We start from the raw sequence: 24,451 nt of genomic DNA on the forward strand, positions 1-24,451 counted from the left end.
AAACGTTCTCTCCTATTACCACCATTATATCCTCTAGGATTTGCATTTGTTGGAACCATTTGATTAGGATCCTCTTCTAATATTTGTGACATATCAAAATCATGAGGGAGCCTTATTCCACATTGTGCCATGACTTGAAGGAAGTATTGTCTATCTCTTCTCATGATCTCTTCAACCAATCTATTGAATCTTGGATCTAAGATATTCTCTTCAATGTCTGCAGTGGTGATAGATGCAATGCCATTATCATTGTTGTTTTCATTGTTGGTCTCATTATCATTGTCTGGCATATTACTACAATTGTCAATTGGATTGTAAAATTTGTCTCCATCAAATTCATAGGTACTCATGTTGAGAGATCTTAGAGATTCTTTGGCTTCTCTGCTAGACCTTTGGGAACGGGTTTCAACCATGAACTTGACCTTGGCTAAAATGAAAGATGGAAGGAAATGTGAAGACTATGGAAGACCGGGAAAGGATATGAGATGGAAAGAATCTAGGGTTGTCTTGCAATGTCCAAAAATGTAAGTCCAAGATATGTATGATCTAAAGTAAGGTATGGCTTCTAAAGAGATGATAGATCTCTTGATGACGTAAGTTGACCTTGACTAAAGATGACCAAATGGGACCCTAAGATGATAGATCGTATACGGGAACCACTTAGTGATATGTTGTAATAAGTGTGCAAGATATGATGAGGACAACAAAGCAACCTTTTGACTTTAGTTTGGGATTACAAATGAAGGGAAATGATGGACAAATATGTAACCAAGACTGGTTGATTGAAAATGATGAAGCCTTATAGGAGATGCCTTAGAAGCTCTTCAAATCTCAAAACCTAAGCCTATTTTGTCTTTTCCAATTTTTGCAAAATTTGTTCTGGAACACAGAAGCGGAACCGTTTTGCACAAACGTGGTTTATGATCTCAGACACAGTTTTATGCGAGACAAAAGCAGTTTTAGCTTTTGAACTGATAATGTTTTGCTTTCTAACAAAAACGTGATTCTAACCTATGTAGACGTGGTTTAAACTGTCACTGACGCGGTTTCTGATAAAATGTTTGATTCTGTCCAAATGTGTTGTTGTTGAATGTGACCAAATCTTAATATTGAATATTTTTGTGGCAAGAAAACACAACAAACAATGAAGACACAATGTTTGAAGGTGTGTTTGTCCGAAGTGTTTTTTTTGTGTATGTTCAAAAGATTTCCACTGGTATAGCACAAATTGAAGACACTTGAAAACATGCACAACCTAGGATAAAAAGAGAACCATTCAATGGGGCCCTCGTGACATAGAAATACCTTAAACAAGCAGACAACTAAAGATTCTGGTAGCACTAGCTCCCCCACCACGACACTCACTTCTCCGACATACCAGATTCTCTTACCCCAAAAGACCAAAAATCAAATGAGGGATTCCTATCTCAACATGAAAGGGTACATGAGGGGTATCTATGGGGTACAATCCGCACTCACTGAACCATCAAATGTAAATATTTTTGGCCTCTACAAGAAAAGGTGTTTAGTGGGGGAACTTCTATGGTCCTTGGTGTCTACCCATGCGGCAACGGCTCATTTAAGAACCCACTCCTAATCCCCAAAGAGGATTTTTAACACATCCAACACAAGTGTTGATACTAGGGAGAACTGTCAGGGTAGATACACGTCACCAAGTCGTTGCGGCTTTTGCCTAACGTATTAATTTATATAGCAGGCAGAAGAAGTATCGCTTGGGTCGTGCTCTCTCACTTTGCCTTTTGGGCTGCCCGGAAAACAGACCCTCCTACCTAAATAGAAGATGATAGCAATTTCTCTTACACCCAAGGTCCAATGGAAGGCAAGGGGAGAGGATACTTTTGTTATCAACTCTAGGGTTATAAACATAAATGTGCAAAGCACGCCAAACACTTCAAACAAATTCTTTAACCCCAAATGAAAAAGAGATGTGATCCTAATTAGACTAAAAATCCAAAGACACATACCTAGGTTACCCCTGCAACAAATGATTAGTAGTTTTGATAGATTACCCCCACTTGCAAACACACTAGTTAGACAAATTTTAGAAATCCATATCCAAATGTAAAAGGGGGCTTTTGACAATACGATATTTGCTCTTTTTTCAAAACAATTGCACCACTTCGTTATTCCAATGCAAAGGGTTAGGCCAAAACCAAATCGGAAAACCCTAAAATGAAAAATATAATAAAAACTGAAAAGACAAAAATGTGGTTATATCGAATGCAGACGTGATTTCTGAACACAGATGCGAAAATGTGAGATATAGACGCGATTTCAGAGATCTAGAACCTGCAAAACAAGATCTGAACACAAACGCAAAAATAAGAAACACAAACGCGTTTTATGGATAGAAATGCAGAAGTATGAGTCACAAACGAGATTTTCACAAAACCTGCTCCTGCAACAAACAAACAAAATGTAAAAACACGAAAATATCCAACCCAGACATGATTTCAGATCAGAGACGCTGTAGAATAATGCACAGACATAATTTTGGGATCTGAGACCTACAAAACAGATGCGAAAATAGAGATCACAAATGCAAAATCAAAACGCAGATGCAGAAAGATCAGTCACAGATAGACAATAAATCAGAATCGTCGCAAATCCGACCTACAACTTCACACAAAAGCTAGATCTGCAAACACAATGTTAGAAATATAGGGGACAAGTGTCCCACCGGGCGTGCCAAAATGTATACGGTGAAAAATCATGATGAAAACTATTGTAAAACCTCAAAGATTCAACCACAATGAAAACCCTAGTTTTACAACCAAACATTCACCATACACCAATGAAGATCCCTAACAACATGCAAATTCACAAAATAAACAATATTACCATTCACATGTAAAGCAGGGTTTCGATCTCCATTGATCTTGTTTGATATATTTGCTCTCAGATTTTATGTGTGCACAAGAGCTCAACAAAGAATGGATTGTGGTTGAAGACGCTTGATCGCAAGAAAGATTGACTGCATAAGTGTTGATTAGCTGATTAAGGTTGATAATGAAGGAAGTATCCTCTTATATAGGAGACACTTTAGGAAATGGAGGGATAAGATTAAAAGGTGAAGAGGATAAATGTTCAGTTAGTATTAAAGGATAGCTAGAAGAAATAATAAAAATAGTAAGAGGGTAGGTAGAGAAAAATTAAAAGATAAATGACATGTGTCATTAAAGGAAAAAACTAATGAAATAATTAAATAAATAAATATTTATTTAATTAATAGAAGAAGTGAGACCAATCAAATAGATAAAGTATTTATTTAATTTAGGAAAAGGACAATTTAAATAAATAAAAGTATTTATTTAAATGAGGAAAGACTTAGAAGAGGATTAATGAATTAATTAAATAAATAAGAATTTATTTAATTAATAGAAGGCTTAGGATAAAATAATTAAATACAGGACAATTTTAGGTGTCTACAGTATGAAAAATGAACCATTGTGAAAGGCAGTCAAACCTCTCAAGGACTCACTAACCTCCCCTCCACTTGGAGCAACCTTTCAAGTCCTCGAACGTCTAAGTTAACTCACTATAATGAAACAAAAGTACTAGTACAAATACTTCACCAGAAAATACAACAACAACTAGATATGGACTTTGACTATTTAATATATTAAATACAATAACAAGAAATTGGAAAACGAAATAACAAGAGAAGGGAAGAAGAAATTCACAAAGGGAAGAAGAAACATAGAAGAACGAGGAAGAAAAATGTTGGGGTTGTGATTTAGAGGTCTATCGTAGTCAAACCCTCTACTTCGATGTTTCCACCTCCATGGACAACCAAGATAGATTGACAGACAAAACGATAATGCAAGAACAATAAAAGAGTATAACACGAATGGTATGCTAATGGAGATAAATGAAAATGCAACAAAAGAGGAAGAAGCAACTTCCCATTAACACCAAAAAGCAAAAATCTCGCTGGAGTGAAGACAAGTACTAAACCCTCGAAGGTGACAAGCTTCAATAATGGTGATGGCAAGACAAATAGGCTTGAATATGATGCTGAAAAACTAGTGACACCTACGAAAACATGAGAAATTGTGTAGAGAGCCCAAAGAATTCAAAAGATTAATTCCAGAGCCAACTTGAAGGCCAAAAGGCAAGATAAATCGCCCAGGAAGGAATCCTGACGTTAGTGGACGCAAGAAGTATTGCACTGTTGAAAATAGCAGGTGTGACGCTCCAACCACCACCTTTAGACAACATTTTTATAGATTGCTAGTGCAGCACATGAATGTCTATGTGGCACACAGGTGTCCTCGAGTCAAATAGTCAACATAGTTAGGAATGAGGACAAAATGGATGACAAAATAGGTCAAGCAAGCAAGTGGATGAGATAGTGACCAAGGGAATATCTCTAATTCAATTTAAAGTGGAGGCGCATATGTGATGTGGAATCGCACGAGGTGCAATTTGCAACGTTACATCATTGATCTTGTAAGTTATTGAGGCAACACAATGTAGGATAGGAAAACATCAACCCACACCTCAATAGTTACAAGTGAGTGACATGGACAAACAATGTGGTTTCTCTCAAACCACATACCAAAGGTAAGTTTTTCCTATTGTTCTTCATTATAAAATTATTAACTAACATATTTTTTATTTTTTTAAATAAGAGGCATAAGCTTATACTTGTATTGCAAAAAATGATCAATTGTAACTGTATACAAAAATTCTATCGTAAACTGTGTATGGAATAGGAAAAATTTTACAACTTTGATAATTATAGATATATGAACATCATATTGACCAAAAAGATTTAGGAACAGTGCGAAATTCGAACATAAACCATACAAGCCAAGGTAGAAAGATCCCAAAACCAAGCGAGAGTGTTGGTTGAATAATTAACCCTAAAGACCAAAGGTGCCATCCTCGATATCCATTGTAGTTAAATGTTGGCAAGGGTAAGGGCAAGGTGAGGGAACTTTGTGGTTGAAAAGGAGGATGAAGGCTCAGTAGACATGAATGCATTTGTTGTAGTAAGCATCACCCAATTTAGCTTTGTGAGCCCTTAGTGCTTTGAGTAGTACCCTTTCTTCTTGTTTGAAAAGGGCCCTTTTCATGGCAATATTGGCTGCAAGGAAGCCCTTTTCTTCTCAAAAAACTAACATATTACACATGATTAACCAATTCATTTTGCAAGTCTAGATGCAAGATAACAACAAAAGTAAGTACAAATAGTTGTGGCTCCCACAATGTCAATCTTTGGGAATGGCACCTACCTACTATGTAGACTACTATAATCAAATGACCAAAAATATTTTCTCAAAATTGTAAACTCATATATGGTGGTCCAATGAGTGAAATATACTCCCTCTCAAGATTCTTTTGTCTTGATGGCAATTCCCTCATCATTCTTAGCATCTTGACCACCTTGTTTAACCCCTACACAAGATTCCAAGTATTGTACACCTCTTAAAACTTTTTGCCAACCTTTGACTATAGGGTCACCCAAGTGACCTTGAGGTCACCCAAGGTGACCTTGTAGGGTCACTCTGGTGACCAACCCTAGCAAAGAGCAGCACATTGAAAAGGGCAACCCTGTCATCTTTTAAGAACACATGATCACTTCGATTCCAGCCACTTTGCCACAATTTTTGTTTGTGATTAAGTGTTCTTTCTTGATAGTCTAAGCCTCTACTCCCCTTGATTGATTCTCCTCTTCTTTTGACTCTCAATCATCATCCCATCAGCTCTCGAATCTTTTTTCAATCACTTCCCATTGATTTGTGATGAATCTCACCTACAAATACTCTCATTTCCTTTGGCATACAAGATTATTTTCTTGCAAATTAGCTATCTTTTTCCTATAATCTCTCATTCAATTCCTTCTCTCTCAACAAAGATTGCCACTGTAACCTACCTCACAATAATTCATGCACTCATCACATACTCCCCATGCCTTTTTAGTTTTGAAGCTTCAAAGCTTCCCTTACTTTCTAGATAATTTCCAATATTCCCAATTCCAAAGCACCCTTGCCTTCCCATGGTCATCACTATTGCTAACATACAAAAGTCAAACCTCCTAATGACATAAGTGAATAACTTATTTGAAGCTTTTTAATTTAACGAGTTCCTTTATTTTGAAAAGCTTTAGATTCAAATAATAATTGGCAAATCACAAATTACCCAAGGATAGTAATACTTCATTGGCATTCCTCGGTTAAAGTATAAATTGTATTTCAAGTTCAAGGTCAATACATCACCAACTTCTTGAGAGACTTGACAAATAGTAAACAGCATCCAAAAAACTACAACTGTGGGCCTCAAATTGCTACAAGAGATAATAATGACAATTCATCACATAACATTCCCAATAACCACGATTCAATCCTTCCATGCCTAAACCTCGTCGCTCATGGGACCCTTCTCCCTCAAGGAAAGGACAATCCTATAGTCACTTCCCTACTAGATTGGATATTACTTGAAATTTATTGTTCTTGCCATGGTTTATCCTTTGAGATAAGTACGATGCTAGCTTAGCCCTCGCTCCTACTATGATGTTTCACCAAATGTGCAGCAATGTCATTAGTTTTCATAACAGTAAAGAAATGAAAGGGAATGTCTCCACAATATTTGAAGCAGTGATTGTATACCAGTTGAAGTAACTGCCATTGAATATCTGTTTATATGTCTATCCATATACAAAACAGAATAAACAGACTAAGTTCAAATATTTAACATGAAGAGCAGCCTAAGCTGCTACGCCTTGGTAGTGCTTGTCTATAATCAAACATTATAGCTTCTACAAATCCTCCTATAGCCAGCTCTCAAAAAATAATTGAGCATTGCAAGAATTAGAGTCGATAAAAAATAATTTGCACTGGTGAAAACAGCTGTGAACTAAATCTATCCCTCTGAAAAAATCAACGTCGCAAGTTTATAATTCTATATGCTGTTATTACTGTGCGCACCAATACTAAGAACTCGTAAGTCGTAACTCTTCGTTAGTCATCAGCTCTTGGAAAGCAAAAAGACGATGCAATTTATGTTCTATACAATCAATGCATTTAATGTTATAAACATCATTACAGCTTAAGTTTTTTCATATCTTTTCTTATGAAGGTATAAAAGACGGGCAGTAAGTTTGGAAGCAGGTGAAATGTATTTTACATTTATGGATTATTGTTTGTCCATCAAAAAGAACATCCTTAAAAGGTTTATCAGGTGCTGTCCAATGATTTTGCTTGGAAGCTGTCCGCTATTACTTGCAGAGTACAAATTCACTACAATTTAGGAAGCTTTAACACTATGCCAAAAAGTCCAAATAACCAGTATTGTTACAAGGCTACAGATTAAAGCGCTGAAAGTTTCTGCACTATTTTTAGGAGCAATCCAAATCTTCCCCCAGCAAAAGGAAAAGTTGGCTCACTAATGTGAACACTTGCTCCATTTTCCAGAAGCGTAGCCCCTATAGCCAGGCTCATATAACAAAATGCTGAACTGAAGATAGATCCACACTCCATATTGAAATTTATATAATTTCCACGGGAAGTTTCCAGGCTTCCCAGCAGCCTCAGTTTACCAGCATTACCTTTGTAAGTCTGTATGGTTGGATTAGATGCTGAACCTTGACAGCTTCCATGACAAAATCAAATAGAAAAATACATTATATTAAAGATTCCCTATATTCCAGTTAGCATGGTTGGCAACTTTTTGTGGGGACATGCAAAATGCTGTAAAAGTAGATGCCATCTTGTCCAAGAAACGTTTTGAGACAAATCAGTTTACATGGTGTGATCTTACAATTATATATCAGTTTTGAACTTACCAGAAATCGATAAGTTACTAGCAAGATGGATAAATTCCTTCCAGCAATCCCATAGTGTGTTTGATACAGCCAGAAAAAATGTTACGACAATCTAGAACAAGCACAAGGCTCAAACATGTGGACCATCTATGGCAATTTCTATATGCATTTCTAGGGTTACTCTGAATCTGAACTTGATGTGCTGGAGCCTGATTTGTGTTGCTTTCTTCGTTTTTGTTTCTTACGTCGTCGTTCTGATTCTGAGCTCGATGTGCTGGAGCCTGATTCATGTTTCTTTTTTCGTTTTTGTTTCTTATGTCGCCGGTCCGATTCTGGGCTAGAAACTCTGCTAGAGATAGAATGGTGTCGTTTCTTTGACTTATTTTTATATCTTGACCTTTTCCTTTTCCGGTCACCATGCTTAATTTTAGTGTGAGATGAATGTTTGCCACCATCATCACTGGATGTTTCATATGCTGCTCCATGCAATTTTCTGTGCCTACTTTCTTTCTTTCTAGACTTGCTTCTCTTGGACTTTTCTTTGGAGAAGTTGGTCAGTAGTTCTGGAATATCAACTCCTCCACTTAAAAAACCTAAAAAAATCCAAAAATAACTTGGTTTAAATAATCTGAGAAAACGAAATAGAGTCAATAAGCCAACTATTACTAAAGAATTGGGCAGGCTTTGTATTATACATAAAAGAAGCTTTTTGCTCATTCTTAACTAATTTATACCTCCATACTCATCAAAGATCTCATCTGGAATTATCTGCTGATTAGGATCATCTAACTTGTATCCACCACGAGGGGGGCTTATCCCTCCTGGTTGTTGCTTCAGTTCCCATTTCAGAGGCTGCATAAAAACAAATAGTAAGATATTAGCCTACAAAAAAAGATAGTGCTACAGTAAAAGCCACAGGTTTTATTTCCTAATTTAACCTTGTTTCTAAGACCAGAGCAATAATTTATATCTGCTAGATCAAAACAATGAAACTGTCATGTCCCCACCATAAGACTTTCTCATTTTCGTCTGAAGCCAGCATGAACATAGACAGTGCCAATTTAATAAACAATTTCAGGTTAATTAAATTGGCTTACAGTAAGAGATTAATGTATGGAGCAGCGATTTTATTATTATGGGCAGGGATAAAGTAGTAATTATCTGACTTAATACTAAACAGCAACCAAAACAATAATGATTACTTTGGAATAGCAGCAAAGCATTATATACAATGGGCCAACGATTGCATTAGTAAAACAAGCATTATGTTGCAAAGCATAAAAACCCCAATTTGCATATTAGACAAGGACAAATGCTAAAAGAATAGTGTCTAAATAATGCTGCAATTAAGAGAAGAAAAAAACAATACCAATAAGAGACACCACATTTAGAAATGAGAGACCCTTGTTAAGGGTCATACCCCTACGTGTCCCTTAAGGGATATAATAGGAAAGTCTTCCACTGGAGTAAGGGAATCATCAAGGAATTCAATAAGCATTGAGAAGAATCAGATCTGATATAAATAACCAGTTTCAGGTATACAACAGTTTGATATTATAAACATGATTTGGTATGGAATTCTTGTGATATATATAGCATAATGAATCTTGATTATAATTGCTCACTTATGAACAGTATGTATACAGTCTAGGAATACGATATTATTATATAATTTCTTATACATATAGAATATAGGCCATAATGAGTAATTCTTTATATGTCTGTTTAAATGTTGAAATTAACCATGATGAGGGTAGTGAGGGATTACAAGGAAGGGAAACAGTTATGAGGTCCTCTTCTAAGTACGCCACCTCATGGTAGTTGTTCAGTGGTCCCATGAGGCCAAGCGGGTGCAAGGAATGCTCCACCCTTGGGCTTAGAAGGGAAGGACTTCATGGTTGATTAATAGGCTAAGGAGTCCAATCATGGGGAATGGAATAGGATGGCATGATGAAGGGGAAACGGTTATAGGACAGCTCACTAGGTAAGCCACCTCATGTGGATGGCGAAGGGCCCACATAAGGCCAAGAGGGATAGTATATCCGCTCTTGGGCCTAGGGTAGAGGATCTCTTGGGCACCCTATCAAGTCACCTTATCCTAGCTGCCCTATAGTTGAATTTCCCTGATAAATTAGAGATGTCTTATGATTAAGGTAATGTTTCTAAACTAGTAGGAAAGATCTATAATTAGGGCATTCACAAAAAGGGTGTTAAGTTTTTATGATCAGATTAGATAGATAGAAATCAAACACAAATGCACAGAATTTACCCTGGGAAAACCTTCCTCTTGAAGGTGAAAAACCCAGCAATAATGTTCCTTATTGTATTTATCAATATCACAAATGTCTTTAGAATGAATTGGCTTCACTCTTGAAGCTATGTATGAATGGTAACAATCCACAATAGAGAATCTACTATCTGCTATAAGACTCGGTCTTCCTTAGTTAATTCACCAACTGCTGAAGATGAATATCAATGGACTGCTGTAGAATGTATGCACTTTGATCTGCAATAGAAGGAACACGATCTGCTGTAGATGGATGAATCACTGTTTGATGAACACGCACTGTTTTCTGTAAGGATAATACCAACTGCTGTATCAATATAATGCACAACCTGCTGATAATATACTCCGATCTGCTTGATGATCGTCACAGTATTCAAACTGCAGATAGACTGAGAATGCACAGGCTGGGAGTCACAAGACACAAACAATATGTAATGGCAGAATGATATAGCAGGCACTGAGAATGAATCTAAGATAAACACAGCACTTCATATATCCAAGAGTGATGCCTTTTCACCAATAGTCGGCCACTTTACAAAGAGACATGACTTAAACCAAGAGTGGCAGGATATGAAGATAATCAGTTTGACTTAACCAATGCATGATAATAATTAATATTAACGGTTTGAAATAAACCGCTTCAAGTATACGGACTTATGATTGTCTAAGGCCGATAGGAGTCTGACCGAAGCTATTGACATTAACAGACATGGACCAGCTAGGACTCAAACCTAGGACCTTCCATACACTGCTGGAGTGCTCTACCACTGAGCTACTGGCCCCTCTTGGACCAGTCCATCGTCGGTCCGGGTGTGGCTTATTTCCAACACCAACAAAGGGGACATTACAGAAACTACCAGACTATATTAACTTAATCATAAGATATCTTAGGAAAGATTTCTTGTTTTACTTGGCAATTGTAGTTTAGGGCAAAAATTAGGGCATTCACAAAAAGGGGACATTATCAGAAATTACCACACTATATTTACATTTAGAGGCATATGGACTTAAAAAATCTACTTAGGCATTTTTCAGCTTCAAAAGCTAAATTATACATTTTTCATCCACCAAAGATGATCTATAATTATTCTTCACTATCAAAATCAGTGTCATTGATTGAATTTATAAAACCTCTTAATATTGAATTATACAGCACACTAACATAAATATTAAAAATACTCAAATACCATCTTAATAAAGATAAATGCTTGTGTCAGGCTAGATTGGTGACATGGATTTGATGAGAACAATATCTTTCTATATTGAGTATAATAGCTTTGCTTCTAATTCTTATGCGATAGCAAAATATATTGTTCTGAAAGAATTTTCATTTTCTTTCCTTTGCAAGCAACATTAAATTATATGCCTGATGCATATTTTGAAGGACATGTACTGTTCTTTCTTCTAAAACAATTAGAGCAAGCATTAACGGAGTGTGATCCTAAACGTTGATTCAAAAAAATATTCATATGCAATCAAAAATCCAGAAACGCAGTTATTAAATTAGAGCAAGGTCACATTAGCATTCAGTGGTGCAGTGATTTCCACCAGTGGATATATTTCACTTATTTCAGCAGGGCTTTCATTCTTCACCAGTGATTCCTACATCAGTTCCAAAGTGTTAGGAACTTAGGAGATATATCAGTAATCTTTCAGCTGCCTACAGTAATAGATACAAGTCATAGTGTCTGATTTCAGCAAATCTTTTTATTTTGGTGTTGTATCAGTCATTTGAAGAGGTTTCATGATGTCAATCTCAGTGTTCAAAGGATCATTTGCAGAGGAGCATTAATAGTTCTACATGTTTTTGCAAGAGTTTCATCTACAGAAACATTTCTAGATTGAATTTTATTGATTTTCATATCATATCAGTGATGGTGGCCTTATCTGAAAAGGATTATTTATGATCAGTTTGATACTTGGTTATTATCAATCCACAGTGAAAGTGCATAATCCCAGAAGATTTAGTAGTAAGATTTGGTGTTTTCCATGAACATCCAATCATACCAGCAGTTTCATTGAATTTTCAGTGACTTACACCACAGTGTATTTATCATGTCAGGCATGTTTCAAGCAAAATTTCATACCTTGTAAAATTCAATTATCATCAATATGCAATGATCTTTTTGAGCTATACATAGTAACAGTTGAATTTACAGAAGGAAAAAAAAAGCTCTACTCAAAATGAAACGAAGACAAGCAGAATTACAAAACAAGCAAGACATGCAGAACAGGACCATCAGAAAATAGAGAGATCAATCTCAAACAGACCAGAATTCATAACCAAATCAAACCTGCGGGACATCGAACCTCAGAATGGGCAATACACTTGGGCTAACTGTTCCTTGGGTTTCAGCAACACAGTGGAGAGATTGACCAGGTTTCTATGTTGTTGTACTGATTACCCCTGATCTTTGTTGTGAGGAATTTGTTTGCCAATTTGAGTGATACAAGGCAATGTAATGAAAGACAGTTGCTGATAGAAATTGTTTCAGACTTCATTCATTGATTTTTTCATGCATATTTTGCATATAACAAAGCATTGAGATTAACAACATTAAAGAGCATGATAACAATTGTCTTCACATCATCTCTTCCTGTTCACAATACAAATTGACTTAAAATGAAACAATAGTCAGAGCTAACAGACCTGTAGCAGCAATCACTTGAAGAAGACAGTCAGCAAACTAAACTGATATTCACCTATTTGATCTATCTTAGCGCTGTCCAGAGGTGCCAATTTGATTCCAATGCCTTCCCAAACAATGCATATATCTCCTTATGAACTCAAGTCTGAGAAACAATGTTCCACATGCTAATTTGTCCCTCCATTGACTGAAAAATACACTCAGAAGTTCTGCACCGGCAATCTGAGCACTCAGACCTCAAGGGCAATTTGAATTCAACAAAATATTTCCAAAATACTAACCTTTCCTCCTAACTGCTGAATAATCTTTAGTTTGCCTTACCAACAGCCAAACACCTTAGAAGAGGGTGATTTGCAGCCACTAAAAGTGATTTCACTCAAAATATACCCCCAGTGCCACTTCAGCAGTTGTACGACCCTGCCCTAGGGCGATTTCACTTAGAAAATTCAATATCACATCAAACCCTGCAAATGACCTATGGAACTTGATCACCCAGCTGAGAGAAGTGCAATGGAAAGATACCCAGAGGCAGATAGGCCATGCCCTAGGAGATGTGACCAAAACTAAGGTTTCACCTATGGCTGAAAGTGTACAGCCAGATCTCGAAATCTGACCAAAACTTGCAAATGCATCAAAATCACAAAATCTCACCAATCACATCAAAACCCTGAAAGTCTAAATCAGAATACCATATAAATCTTTTTCTTTGCAAAACCCAAATCAGCAAAACTCTGAAACTTGATGTATTTCCTCAATAAAAATACCAAATCCAACCAGGGTAGGTCTCTCACCATTGAAACCAGCAGATTGAAGAGGATTTTCATCCTCAACAAGACCCTGAAGAAATTCCTTTGTTCATTCAAACAACATTTTGTTATGTGTGCAAACTTTGTGTAGAAATGAGAGCCCAAACTCAAATTTATAGAGTTTGGAGAGAAATTGGGGAATTCAAATTTTAAAATATTTTGTTTCCCTTCAAAAGGCCCCCATAACACCTTTTTAAAACAACTTTAGTCCCCACAACCTAGGCATCCAACTTGGGGGTATTTATGTTACAAAATATCTAACACTTAAGTTAATATTAAAAAGCCACTTTAATACTTAAATGTGAATATTTAAAAATAATTCCAATCACCTTACAGGAGCTCACCAAGACACCAGAAATGGAGAATCGAACATGCCGGAACCAACTGAAGCCGAATGATGATAACTAATGTCGGCACGAGCACATACTATAAATAGCAGTCTTCTCTGAGAACCAAAGAGAACAAACCCAGAAAAACCCACAAAGATCGATGCCATGAAAGCACTTACTATAAATAGCAATGTTCTCCAATGACCAAAGAGAACAAACCCAGAAAGATTGGTGTCATCCAAGAACTTGCTATAAATCCAAAAACAACTAGAAAGATCAGTGCTATGCAAGAACTTACTATAAATAGCAACTATTGTTGAAACACACTAAAACTGAGAACTGATCTCACAAGAACACTAGAACCCTTCCAACACATCCGGAAACCTACAGGAAACCTTGAAAACTGGCCAACGCTCGCAGAACAAGATGGCGTAAAAATAGGGACATTGCAGTTGTGGTGATTGGACCTCATGTCCCCTAACTTCAGAATGTAATATCCTACCAATCTCTACTCTTATCAAAACTCAATTTAACTTCTATTCAAAAAAGAACAAAATCCTAAAAATTGTTCCTTTAAGTTTGAAAATATGTGTGTGTGTGTATGTGTGTGTGTATCCTGCAGGGCATTGCAGAGTTGGAGCTTCCCCGCCTCCCTGGGCTCCCCTATATATATATATATATATATTAAAAGTTAAGTAAATTTAAAAATCTTAAAAGTATATAAGTTTATAACCAAAATATATTATTAAATATTAATAATAGTTTACCAAAAAATAAATGCTAATAAATGTAAAACTAATACATATTTTTTTATAAACAGATGATAAAAACTAAAGCTGAGCCCAACCCAATGCCGACAAGAAATCCTTCTAACAAAACAGATCTGCAGCACAACTTTCTTCACAGCCACAGCTACAACTCTCAGTGAGTGTTCCAACAAAGGACCTCCGAAAAATGTCTTTGCACCTAGGACAGTCCATGCACACTTCTTCACATTTCACGGCTTTCATGTAGCAATGGACTTCAAATGCCAAGCTTGAAACTTGCACTCTTCCCTGCAAAAAAAGTACAGTTTCCGCTGAATAACACTCTAAACTGATTGTGCTACTCTCTTTATTTTCCTGTTGTGCTGTCGCAAATACTAGTATTTTCCTGCCACAAACCATATAACATTGTACAGATAAATCTAATGGCAATTTCAAACAAACAGTATGGGCTTCTTAATGTTTTTGAATCTCAAATTTCTAGGATACAATCAGTTAATTCTGTGACTTAGCTTAGGAGTGTCCAAACTAATCACTCATTGCTAGACATTCCTTTATGAACATTCTCAGATCCCTCATCGACCCTTTCATGGCAATAGACAATAATGTTATTGGTTATTCTATACCGAGTCTAACCACAAACATGTGACAGCGTAGGTCTCCTTCCATGGGCTGCTTGCTTTGATCTTCTTAATTTCCATGCTTCATTAAGAGATTCTTCCCCCGGAGCTATTTACACTCGACGTTTAACCACTTTAGGTTTAAGCCCTTGTTTCTTTCGCATTTCTTTACTATATTTTTTTTAATTACATTTCATAACCTAGGGATTTCGTACCATAGTTTCTCTTTTATAAATAGTTGTATTTTCGAGGTCCCATTGGCCTAGATTGGCTATTTGTGAACATTAACATAATTTCCTTCTTTTCATTCTTTCTTACGTGGCTTTCAATATTACTGCTCCTGTCATATCATATGCCAGCAGGGGCCTATTGCTAAAGTACAAGCATAAAGGCCCTCAAATACACAAAAAAATAGACAAAATATAAGAAAAGATTCTCATTCATGTACACAGCACACCAGAGAAGATGTGGAGACAGACACAAGATGGGAATTTTCCATTGAACTCATAACTCTTGTGTATCTGAGAATGTATCTCAGAGTCCAAGTCTAACTATAAGGGAACGACTTAAAAGGTGGGGAGAGTGGTCTTATATTGGCCCCATCTTATGTAAGATAACAGATTCCAATGATAGTTTTGGATAATTCATAACATGTCTTATTTCAATTGCATTTTATAATGATTCCAAAATACCAAATAACCTATTCCAAAGATACTAAGACATCAATCAGTGCGGCTTCTGATGACCCTGAAATGCCTAATAAACCTTTAATCTTATCACCCAACAATCACATAAAGAACCTTGTACCACATAATGCTTGATCCTAGATACAATTATGGCACTGCCAATCTAGCTAAATGGTTTACAAACACAAAGAATTGAAATCTTTGAACGGATTTGTTTTGCACATCACACATAGTACTTTTAGACTTTTAGTTGCATCAAAAGCATCATGCCTTGTACCTACGCTTATAAATTTGATTGTTGGCTTGTGGAAACTAGAAAGGTATTGAGCACCTAGAAGAGGTATAACTGTTCGTTTACATTTAATTCACAAGATTTTCCAGCTTAGATGCTCTTGCCATATCTTGGGTCATAAGCATTGCAGAAAAAAATATCAGTTGATACCATAATTGTAGATCGTTGTTCACCAAAGTAACACATGTAGTAAGAACTAATGTGTAATCATATCGTGTAAATCACTAAAAACATCACAGGCAGTTGTTTGACAACAAATTTCATGTCTAGCTATGTAACCATATGCATAAGCATATAAGCATAGACTCAATAAGCATATAACTATAGACTCAATTATTGTGAAGCTAGGTTTGCCTACTTGTTAATCTCTGACGTGTGAATTTTGAATAAATCTTGCAGGAGAATTGAGAAATAAGCATTCATTAAGTTTGTCAATCTATCCATAGAACCAAATAAAATAAATAACTAAGAAATTAACTATGTATGACCATCGCTCCACCACTGGAGGGGGAAATATTGATCATTATGAAATCTCCATGAACTAACCTCGTCAGAAGCTGTGTGTGCTATGATTTTTGTCAGTGGATCGTCTCTCTTCAACCTGCTCTCCTCATTGGGCATTATCATATCCCTCAAAAGACAATCTCGATCACCACTCTGATGACCATATGTCCCACAACGTACACATCTTACATTCCGGATCTCAACGCCAAATGGCTTAACTCGCACAGGTAACCCTGTTTCTAACCTGCAGATAAATCACTAAAGTATTCTAATATCTCAGATCATGTATATCGTTCTTTGTAAAAAGGTAGCTAACTATTAATTGAAATGCTATAATATATCATTATGGAAACAATAAGTCAAACAACCTCAGTTTTTAAAAGGCACGATAGCTTTCTACTTCTATTATGATAACTGCTTTCAAACTTTTTCAAATTTAATTGTTATCTGGTATGAGAATTAAAAACATATCAAGATTTACACAAGCAAATGACTTGAGTCTATATTACTCGATAGAAATTTTGACCTTAGAAAAACAATGCTTACAGGCTAACACACTGTCCTGTAGTCGAACAGAGGATGGGAAAATTTCTTCATTGTCATGCTTCCTAAAGAAGGTTGTCATGCATAGAGTAGTTGAATGAAAAAACAATTCATGTAATTTTAACTAGCACCTTAATACTAGACGGTACTTCCCAATCTGTTGCTTAGCAGAGAGCATTAATAAATTGTGACGCTTAACTAATTACATCTGATACTTTTAGTTTTGCTTGTAAGATATGTAATCTAGATCCACATGCATTAAATTTTAAAATTACTGAAAAACTCAAAAAACAAAAAAGTGGGAAAAAAATTAATGGATATAAGCATTTGAAGGGACCTAATGAAGCCCTTTCAATACATCAACAAAAAAATAATTTGTGGACTTAAGTCAATGTTAAGGCGAGGTTAATTCTGGTTTAGCCATAGCTAAAAATTTAAAATATTGATGGAAGGATGATGTAGTTGGTTAAATTATTTTGCTAGTCTATTGCTTGATGTAGTAAGCATGCTGGCTATTACACAATTTAAAGGTCCATAAATACAGCTAAAGAAGGTTTCTGAAACAAAAAAGATACATCAATGATCCCTGGGGACATGTCCAAAAGTTCTTATCCCATTCCTCAGAATGCAGGGAGCTGGAAGAGAGGGCAGGGGTGACACTGAACTAGGACACAGGTATTTACTCCCTGTCCCCTGCCATCTCCCTGGTTCGAACCCTCATAGAGATCCATCCCTGGGACAGTGCTGCAAATGCACATCCAGGGATGTCCTGCCATCCTGGAGGCAGTCAAAAGACATCCAACATCTCTCAACCAGCTGGTGGACAGCAAAACATTAACTTATGTCCAAAAATAAAGAGTCCCTGCAGCTTAAAAATTATTATAACAAATAAGTATAATTAGATAAAAATAAAAATAAAAAACCTAAAACTAAAAGAGAAGCCCACCAAGGTCACCCAGCCTACAAAAATTATAAATACCCTAAACCAAGCTCAATTTGAATCACCAATTTGAGGAAGTCCCCTGCAGATTATTCAATAGTGTTTTAACATTCAAAGAATTTAAAGACACGGAAAAAGGTTCATGCACAATAAAAATCCCTGTAGCCTCTAAGGTGCTTTAATTTGGGTTCTAGTTTTAAAAGGTAAGAAAATAAAAATTGTTTTGGGCTGCAACAGATTAAATCTCAAGTAATTGAATTCCTTTTATACTTTTTGTTTGCCAGGACAATCTCAAGTTCAAGTAATGCTACTACAGTTAAAATCAAATGATTTAAAAAGTTAGCACAATGGCACATGTACATTGATATTGCAACTTGTTGTGGACCTCTTTCTCAAGCTTTATTCTATAGTGAATCCCTTACTTGCAAGCATACTGAAGCTCCTAACCAATATTGAAGAATGACCCATACAAAATTAGGCTAACATTGGTGTACTTACTTTTATTCATCTGATGAATCCTGTTGGAGATTGGCACTCTTTTTTTCAGATGATGAAAGGTAGAAGATTTAATTATTTTTGAAAAAAGAATCAGCAGAAACAATGCTAGAATTTTCTCAGATAGTTTACACCATGGCTGACATTGAGACATCAAAGTGCAGAAAACAATCCTACAAAGTTTAACAACAAAGTCTTAGTCAGCGGTATGATTTCAACTAAAGAAAGGAGTGAAGACGTATTAGGATTCATTGCCTCTAATGCAAAATGTTGTAGAAATTTCAGCTTCTTTTACTAATTGTTTACGTATAAGATAAATTGCAACCTCTTTACTGTTTTTGTAATCGATTTTTCAAATATTAATTTTATATATTATTTTCGTATTCATTCCCCAACCATCCCTAAAATCTAGAAAGAACAAATTGCCATCCCCAAAACTCAGAAAAACACCAAGAAACAGAGAACGGTTAGCACAATTTATACAGCAAGGAGGTGGTTATGTTACTGTCACTAAAGTTGTGCTAGTGTCATGTTTGTCGCACCAGTTTCTTCCATCAGTGTCATGGAGGGTTTTACTTTGATGATCATGGCAGGTTTACACCAATGAAACAGAGTAGAGTGGTAATAGCTGGAAATGGTCTATTTGTATTCTTTAGGATTTGGACTGTCCATGGCTGTGGCAGTTTCGCACCAGTGAAGAAAAAATAAGAGTAAAGGCTACAAATGGCATGTTTTTATATTTTTTGGCAGCTTGACCATCTATTCAGTTCATCTTTGCAGAGTTTGTATCCCTATACCTAGGCATCGTTTCATTGATCTTTTGCTCCTTGATTAAGCATTCTAAGCAGTTGCAGCATGCTACTTGCAAGTAAAGTAGAAGTGTGTTGAACAGTAGCAAAGTGGCGCAAGCTATACAAGCACTACCGTTATTGTTGGTGTCCTTGGGGACCTTGAATAGACAAGTTGAATTGTACAGCACAGGAGACAATCACTAGAAGAAGAGAAGGCATAGTGATAGAGCTTAATCTTCTAGAGTTTTCCCAAATTGGATTTCTCTTGGGTAAATAGCTTCTGTAAAGCTTGTGCATTTCCTGTTCTTGCTTATTTCATGCAATGTTTTAAATAGTTGCAAGAGATAATCACTAGAAAAGGTATACTGATGAATCAGATCTTACTCTTTTGGGGTTTTCCTGCATGGCATTTCTCCTGGGTAAATAACTTCTGTGAAGCTTGTTTTCTGGTGTGTTTCCAGTTCTTGCTTATTTCATTTTTCTGCATACAACGAACTACAATAACTACAGCACTAATGCAGCTCATTTCAAAGCGGCAATTAACTATTTTCTTAAGCAATACTAAGGGAACAGAAAACAAAGAAACAAAGTTATTTTAATCATAAGATTAGATTTGTATTAGTGAATTAGCCAAGAATTATGTAGGCTAATCACATATCACCTTTCCTCTCTCCCACCCTCTGTCTTGTTGTACTGATTATTTTCTTGCACTTAATTAAACTTTAAATTTGGAAATAGCATCCAGTCATTGATGGTCTGATTTCGTTCCTTTTGTAGCTGTATTCTATGATTGAAGATATGCTAAGAAGCTCCAAAAGGACTTTGAAGTCCAAGTGCTATGAAGAATAGTCCTTTCCAAATGAAGCTTATGTAAGTAGGCATTGGTAAAAAATATAATGAGAATGTTATGTATAATTAATCTTTAACATAAATCCAAGGTTATGGATGTTGTGTTTCCATTCCTTCTGCAGCTGCATTCCATGATTGAACATATGCTACAGAGGCTTTTAAAGGACTTTAAAGTCTATATGCTGGCTGTCAAAGCTCTGAGAAAAATAGTGCTTTCCTAATGAAGCTTATGTAAGGATTGATAAATAAACTTATGACAATGATATGTGCAATTGCCACAAAAAAGAGAGCACAAGATTACCAAAGTTGTATGTTCACTTGGTATATGAGCCTCATTATTACTGAGAAGTAATTGGTAAAAAATTTGTTTTTATTAACAAATGATCAGGAAGATCATTACAAAGAATTACAACAACGATGTTTCGAAGAAGAAACAATCGTAAAAAAAGAGAGAAACTAAATTTACAATATTTGCATAGCTGACCATTAAAATAATAATAAAGAATATTATTCTAATACCCTCCCTTAATGGTCAATCTGTCAACAACACCAAGTTGCCCCCTGAGTTTAACAAACCTATCTGGGCTGAGAGACTTGGCGAGAATGTCTGCAGTCTGATCCGCAATTGGAACATACTGCAACTGAACTAATCCGACTTCAACCAACTGTCGAATGTAATGACAATTAAGCTCTACATGTTTGGTTCTTTCATGGAAGACTAGATTCTGGGCAAGTTTGAGAACTCCCTGATTATCTGAGAACAAGGGAGTTGGACCTGCTTGAGATATTTGCATATCTGCAAGCATCCGGAGTAGCCAAACTGCCTCACAAGCTGCCTTAATTGCTCCTCGATACTCTACTTCTATCGAGGAGAGAGCCACTGCCTACTGCTTTTTACTATTCCAAGTGACTGCACCGGATCCCAAACTGAACACATATCCAAAGGTTGATTTCTTGTCATCAACCGAACCTGCCCAATCAAAATCTATGAACCCACTGAGTCTAGGATCATGACTCCTAGTGTAAAGAAGTCCATAATTAGAGGTGCCCTTCACATAACGCAGCACACGCTCCACTACTACCCAATGATCAGCCTTGGGGGCTGTCATGAAGCGTGAAATGTAGCTCACCGCAAAAGTGAGATCAGGTCTAGTAGCAGTTTGATAGATGAGACTGCCCATTAGTTGCCTGAATTGTGTTTCATCTACAGGAGGAGAATCCAACTTGGCTAACAACTTCAGTCCTGTATCCATAGGTGTGGAAACAAGTTTACAATCCTGCATTCAAAACCTGTCAAGCAAGTTCCTAGCATACTTAGACTAAGAAATAAAAATGCTACCATCAATCTACCCAACCTAAACACCTAAACAATAATGGAGAAGCCCCAAATCTATCATATCAAAACCCTTGCATAGGTCCTATTTGATTTCTGCAATCAAATGTGTTGAACTGCCAGTAATGATCAAGTCATCCACATAGACAACAAGCAAGAGAATATCATCACCAGAGTATTTGATATACAGATTACTGTCAGAAGGACAACGTTGAAAACCATTAGCAACCAAGTACTAATCAATCTTAATGTACCACGCTCGAAGAGCCTGTTTAGGTCCATAGAGTGCTTTCTTGAGTCTAAATACTTGATGATCTTTGTCGGCAACCTTGAAACCAGGAGGCAGTGTCATGTATACTTCTTCAAGCAACTCCCCATTGAGGAAGGCACTCTTAACATCCATCTGATGGACTTTCCATCCAAACTAAGTTGCAATAGCAAGAAGAAGACGAATGGTACTCATCTTGGCAGTAGGAGCAAAGGTTTCCTCATAATCAATGCCCTCCCCCTGTGTGAATCCCCGAGCAACTAATCTGACCTTGTATTTATCTAAAGTACCATCTACATGATACTTGACCTTATACACCCATTTGCAGCTAATGTGCTTCTTCCCTAGAGGAAGATCAGAGAGAAACCAGATGTTATTCTTCAGAAGGCTCTGGTATTTTGCGTCCACTGCCTATTCCCACACTGGAATCCCTTTTGCCTCTATATAGGTCTAAGGCTCATAAATACTATGAATGTTGGCCATGAGAACAAAGTTAACTGTATTTTGCTGCTTGCCCTTATTTCTGGAAGATCTACCCTCAATGAGCTCATCAGGACGAAGATCACTGATGGTCTTGACCCACCACTTAGGCCGGAGAGTAGAAGTGCCAACATTAGATGGAGGAATAACTGGAACTAGAGATGGAAGAGGATCTGTAGCAGGTGGAAGATTAGCAGCAACCGGAGGAAATTCAGGTAGTGCATCATCAAATATAGAATCTACATCATCCCTCTCATCAGGTGAACCAAATGAAAGACGAACACCTGATCAGAAGCCTTCAAAGGTTGATCCTAAGAATTCTACTCAAACGAGGAAAGCTGAAATGGTCCTCGTTCTTCATCAAAGACAACATCGCAACTGAATATAAGACGATCAGTGTCTACATCAATCAATTAGTATGCCTTATGGTTGTCACTGTATCCTGTAAACATAAGCTTTTGACTCTTGGAATCCAACTTACAGCACTTGGCATCTGGAATCCATACATATGCTAAAGAGCCAAAAACTTTCAAATGGTTGATCTTGGGTTTGTGACTAGTCCAGGCTTCCTTAGGAGTCTTCCCCTTAACAGCATGAGTGGGAGACCTATTAAGAAGATAGACTACAGTAAACACTACTTCTGCCCAATACTTTTTAAGAACATTTATGTGTTCCAGCATAGACCTAGCCATTTATGTAATGGTGCGGTTGCGACGATCTACAAGGGTCAAAAACCCTAGTCGAAAAATCGCAGAAGCCCTAGGCAGCCATGAATGAGTTGCAGAAGTCAGATATTGCAGAGAGGGGTCGTCACAAACAAAAAAACCCCGTTGTGAAAATAAACACAGGCATCGCCCGCGAGATATGGTCGTAGGAAAGAGAAAAAAAATAGACTCCTGTCACAACACAAATGGGAGCCTCTGTGCGGATCAGAAGACGCGGGCACAAAGAAATGTGAGCAGGAGGCTTCGCGGGTTTCAAAGACAGACGAGGTCGCGTGTGAAGAGAAACAGGCGTCGTAGAAAGAAGAAAATCGATGGGCGTGAAAACAAACGGAACATAAAAAACACCCAATCCAGAGACAGTTGCTAGAGACCTTGGTCTTCAAACACAAGCCTAGCAGAAATCCTGATGAACAAAACCGTGCTCAGAGACACACAGGTTTTTCTTTGCACAGACCAGGAAAAAAAACTCGAACAAGACAGAAAACTTTTCCAAAAAAAAAAAATTAAAAATTTTGAATTATTTTTGATATGGTCAGAGGCTCTGATACCAGAAAAATCCGACAAAGACCCAGAAATCCTTGTGAAAAACCCACCAAGAATCTGTGGTCAGAATGCAAATCCGGCTTGAAACGAAGGATTAAAAAACAAAATCCTAGCCAGCTATGTAAAAAACCCCAGGTCGATACAGAATGCAAAGGCAATTTTAGCACGAAATCACAGAATATGATAGAGTTGTAACAAAAAAATTTAGCCGTTGTCATGGAGAAAATCCGCCCATAAACACAAAACTCTTATGCGAAAAAAAGGAAGTGATTTGATTAAAATCGTGCAAGTTGCACAAGAGATCGTCGTGTACTACAAAAGACCAAAAACCCTAGTCGATGCCAAAAAAGACCCAAAAATAAAAAAAACAAATTCGCATGGCGTACAGAAAAACGCAATTTAAAATCTCGTCAACACACGAAACTGGGCACAGACAGAAGATCGCAGCTTTAGGTCGCGAAAAATATCGCCCAAAAATGACATGGTGTTTATCTTGAAGGACGACATGAGCAGAAACAAAGGCACGACATGTCCAAAGAAGGAGTCGTCACGAACGCGCACGCAAAGAATAACCTTCACAAATGATACCATATTACTGAGAAGTAATTGGTAAAAATTTTGTGATCGGGAAGATCATTATAAAGAATTACAACATGTCAACAACGATGTTTCTAAAAAAAATCAATCGTAACAAAAGAAAGAAACTAAATTTACAATATTTACATAGTTGATGATTAAAATAATAATAATAATAAAGAA

At 36.7% G+C, this 24,451-nt stretch overlaps 1 protein-coding gene across 1 annotated transcript in view; it reads right to left on the bottom strand.

The window, feature by feature from the left end:
- Window positions 1-7,121: 7,121 nt before the first annotated feature.
- The window catches only part of LOC131051238 (uncharacterized zinc finger CCHC domain-containing protein At4g19190), a 66,022-nt gene continuing 48,692 nt past the window's right edge, over window positions 7,122-24,451 (bottom strand). Inside the window, exons 5-7 of the mRNA XM_057985659.2 lie at window positions 16,768-16,969; window positions 8,524-8,641; window positions 7,122-8,382 (exon numbers count right to left, since the gene is read on the bottom strand). Coding sequence (XP_057841642.2) covers window positions 7,967-8,382; window positions 8,524-8,641; window positions 16,768-16,969 — 736 coding nt within the window. The 3' untranslated portion in view covers window positions 7,122-7,966. The remainder of the gene's footprint in view (window positions 8,383-8,523; window positions 8,642-16,767; window positions 16,970-24,451) is intronic.

Source organism: Cryptomeria japonica, chromosome 2 (assembly GCF_030272615.1).
Source record: "Cryptomeria japonica chromosome 2, Sugi_1.0, whole genome shotgun sequence".
Lineage (NCBI taxonomy): Eukaryota > Viridiplantae > Streptophyta > Pinopsida > Cupressales > Cupressaceae > Cryptomeria > Cryptomeria japonica.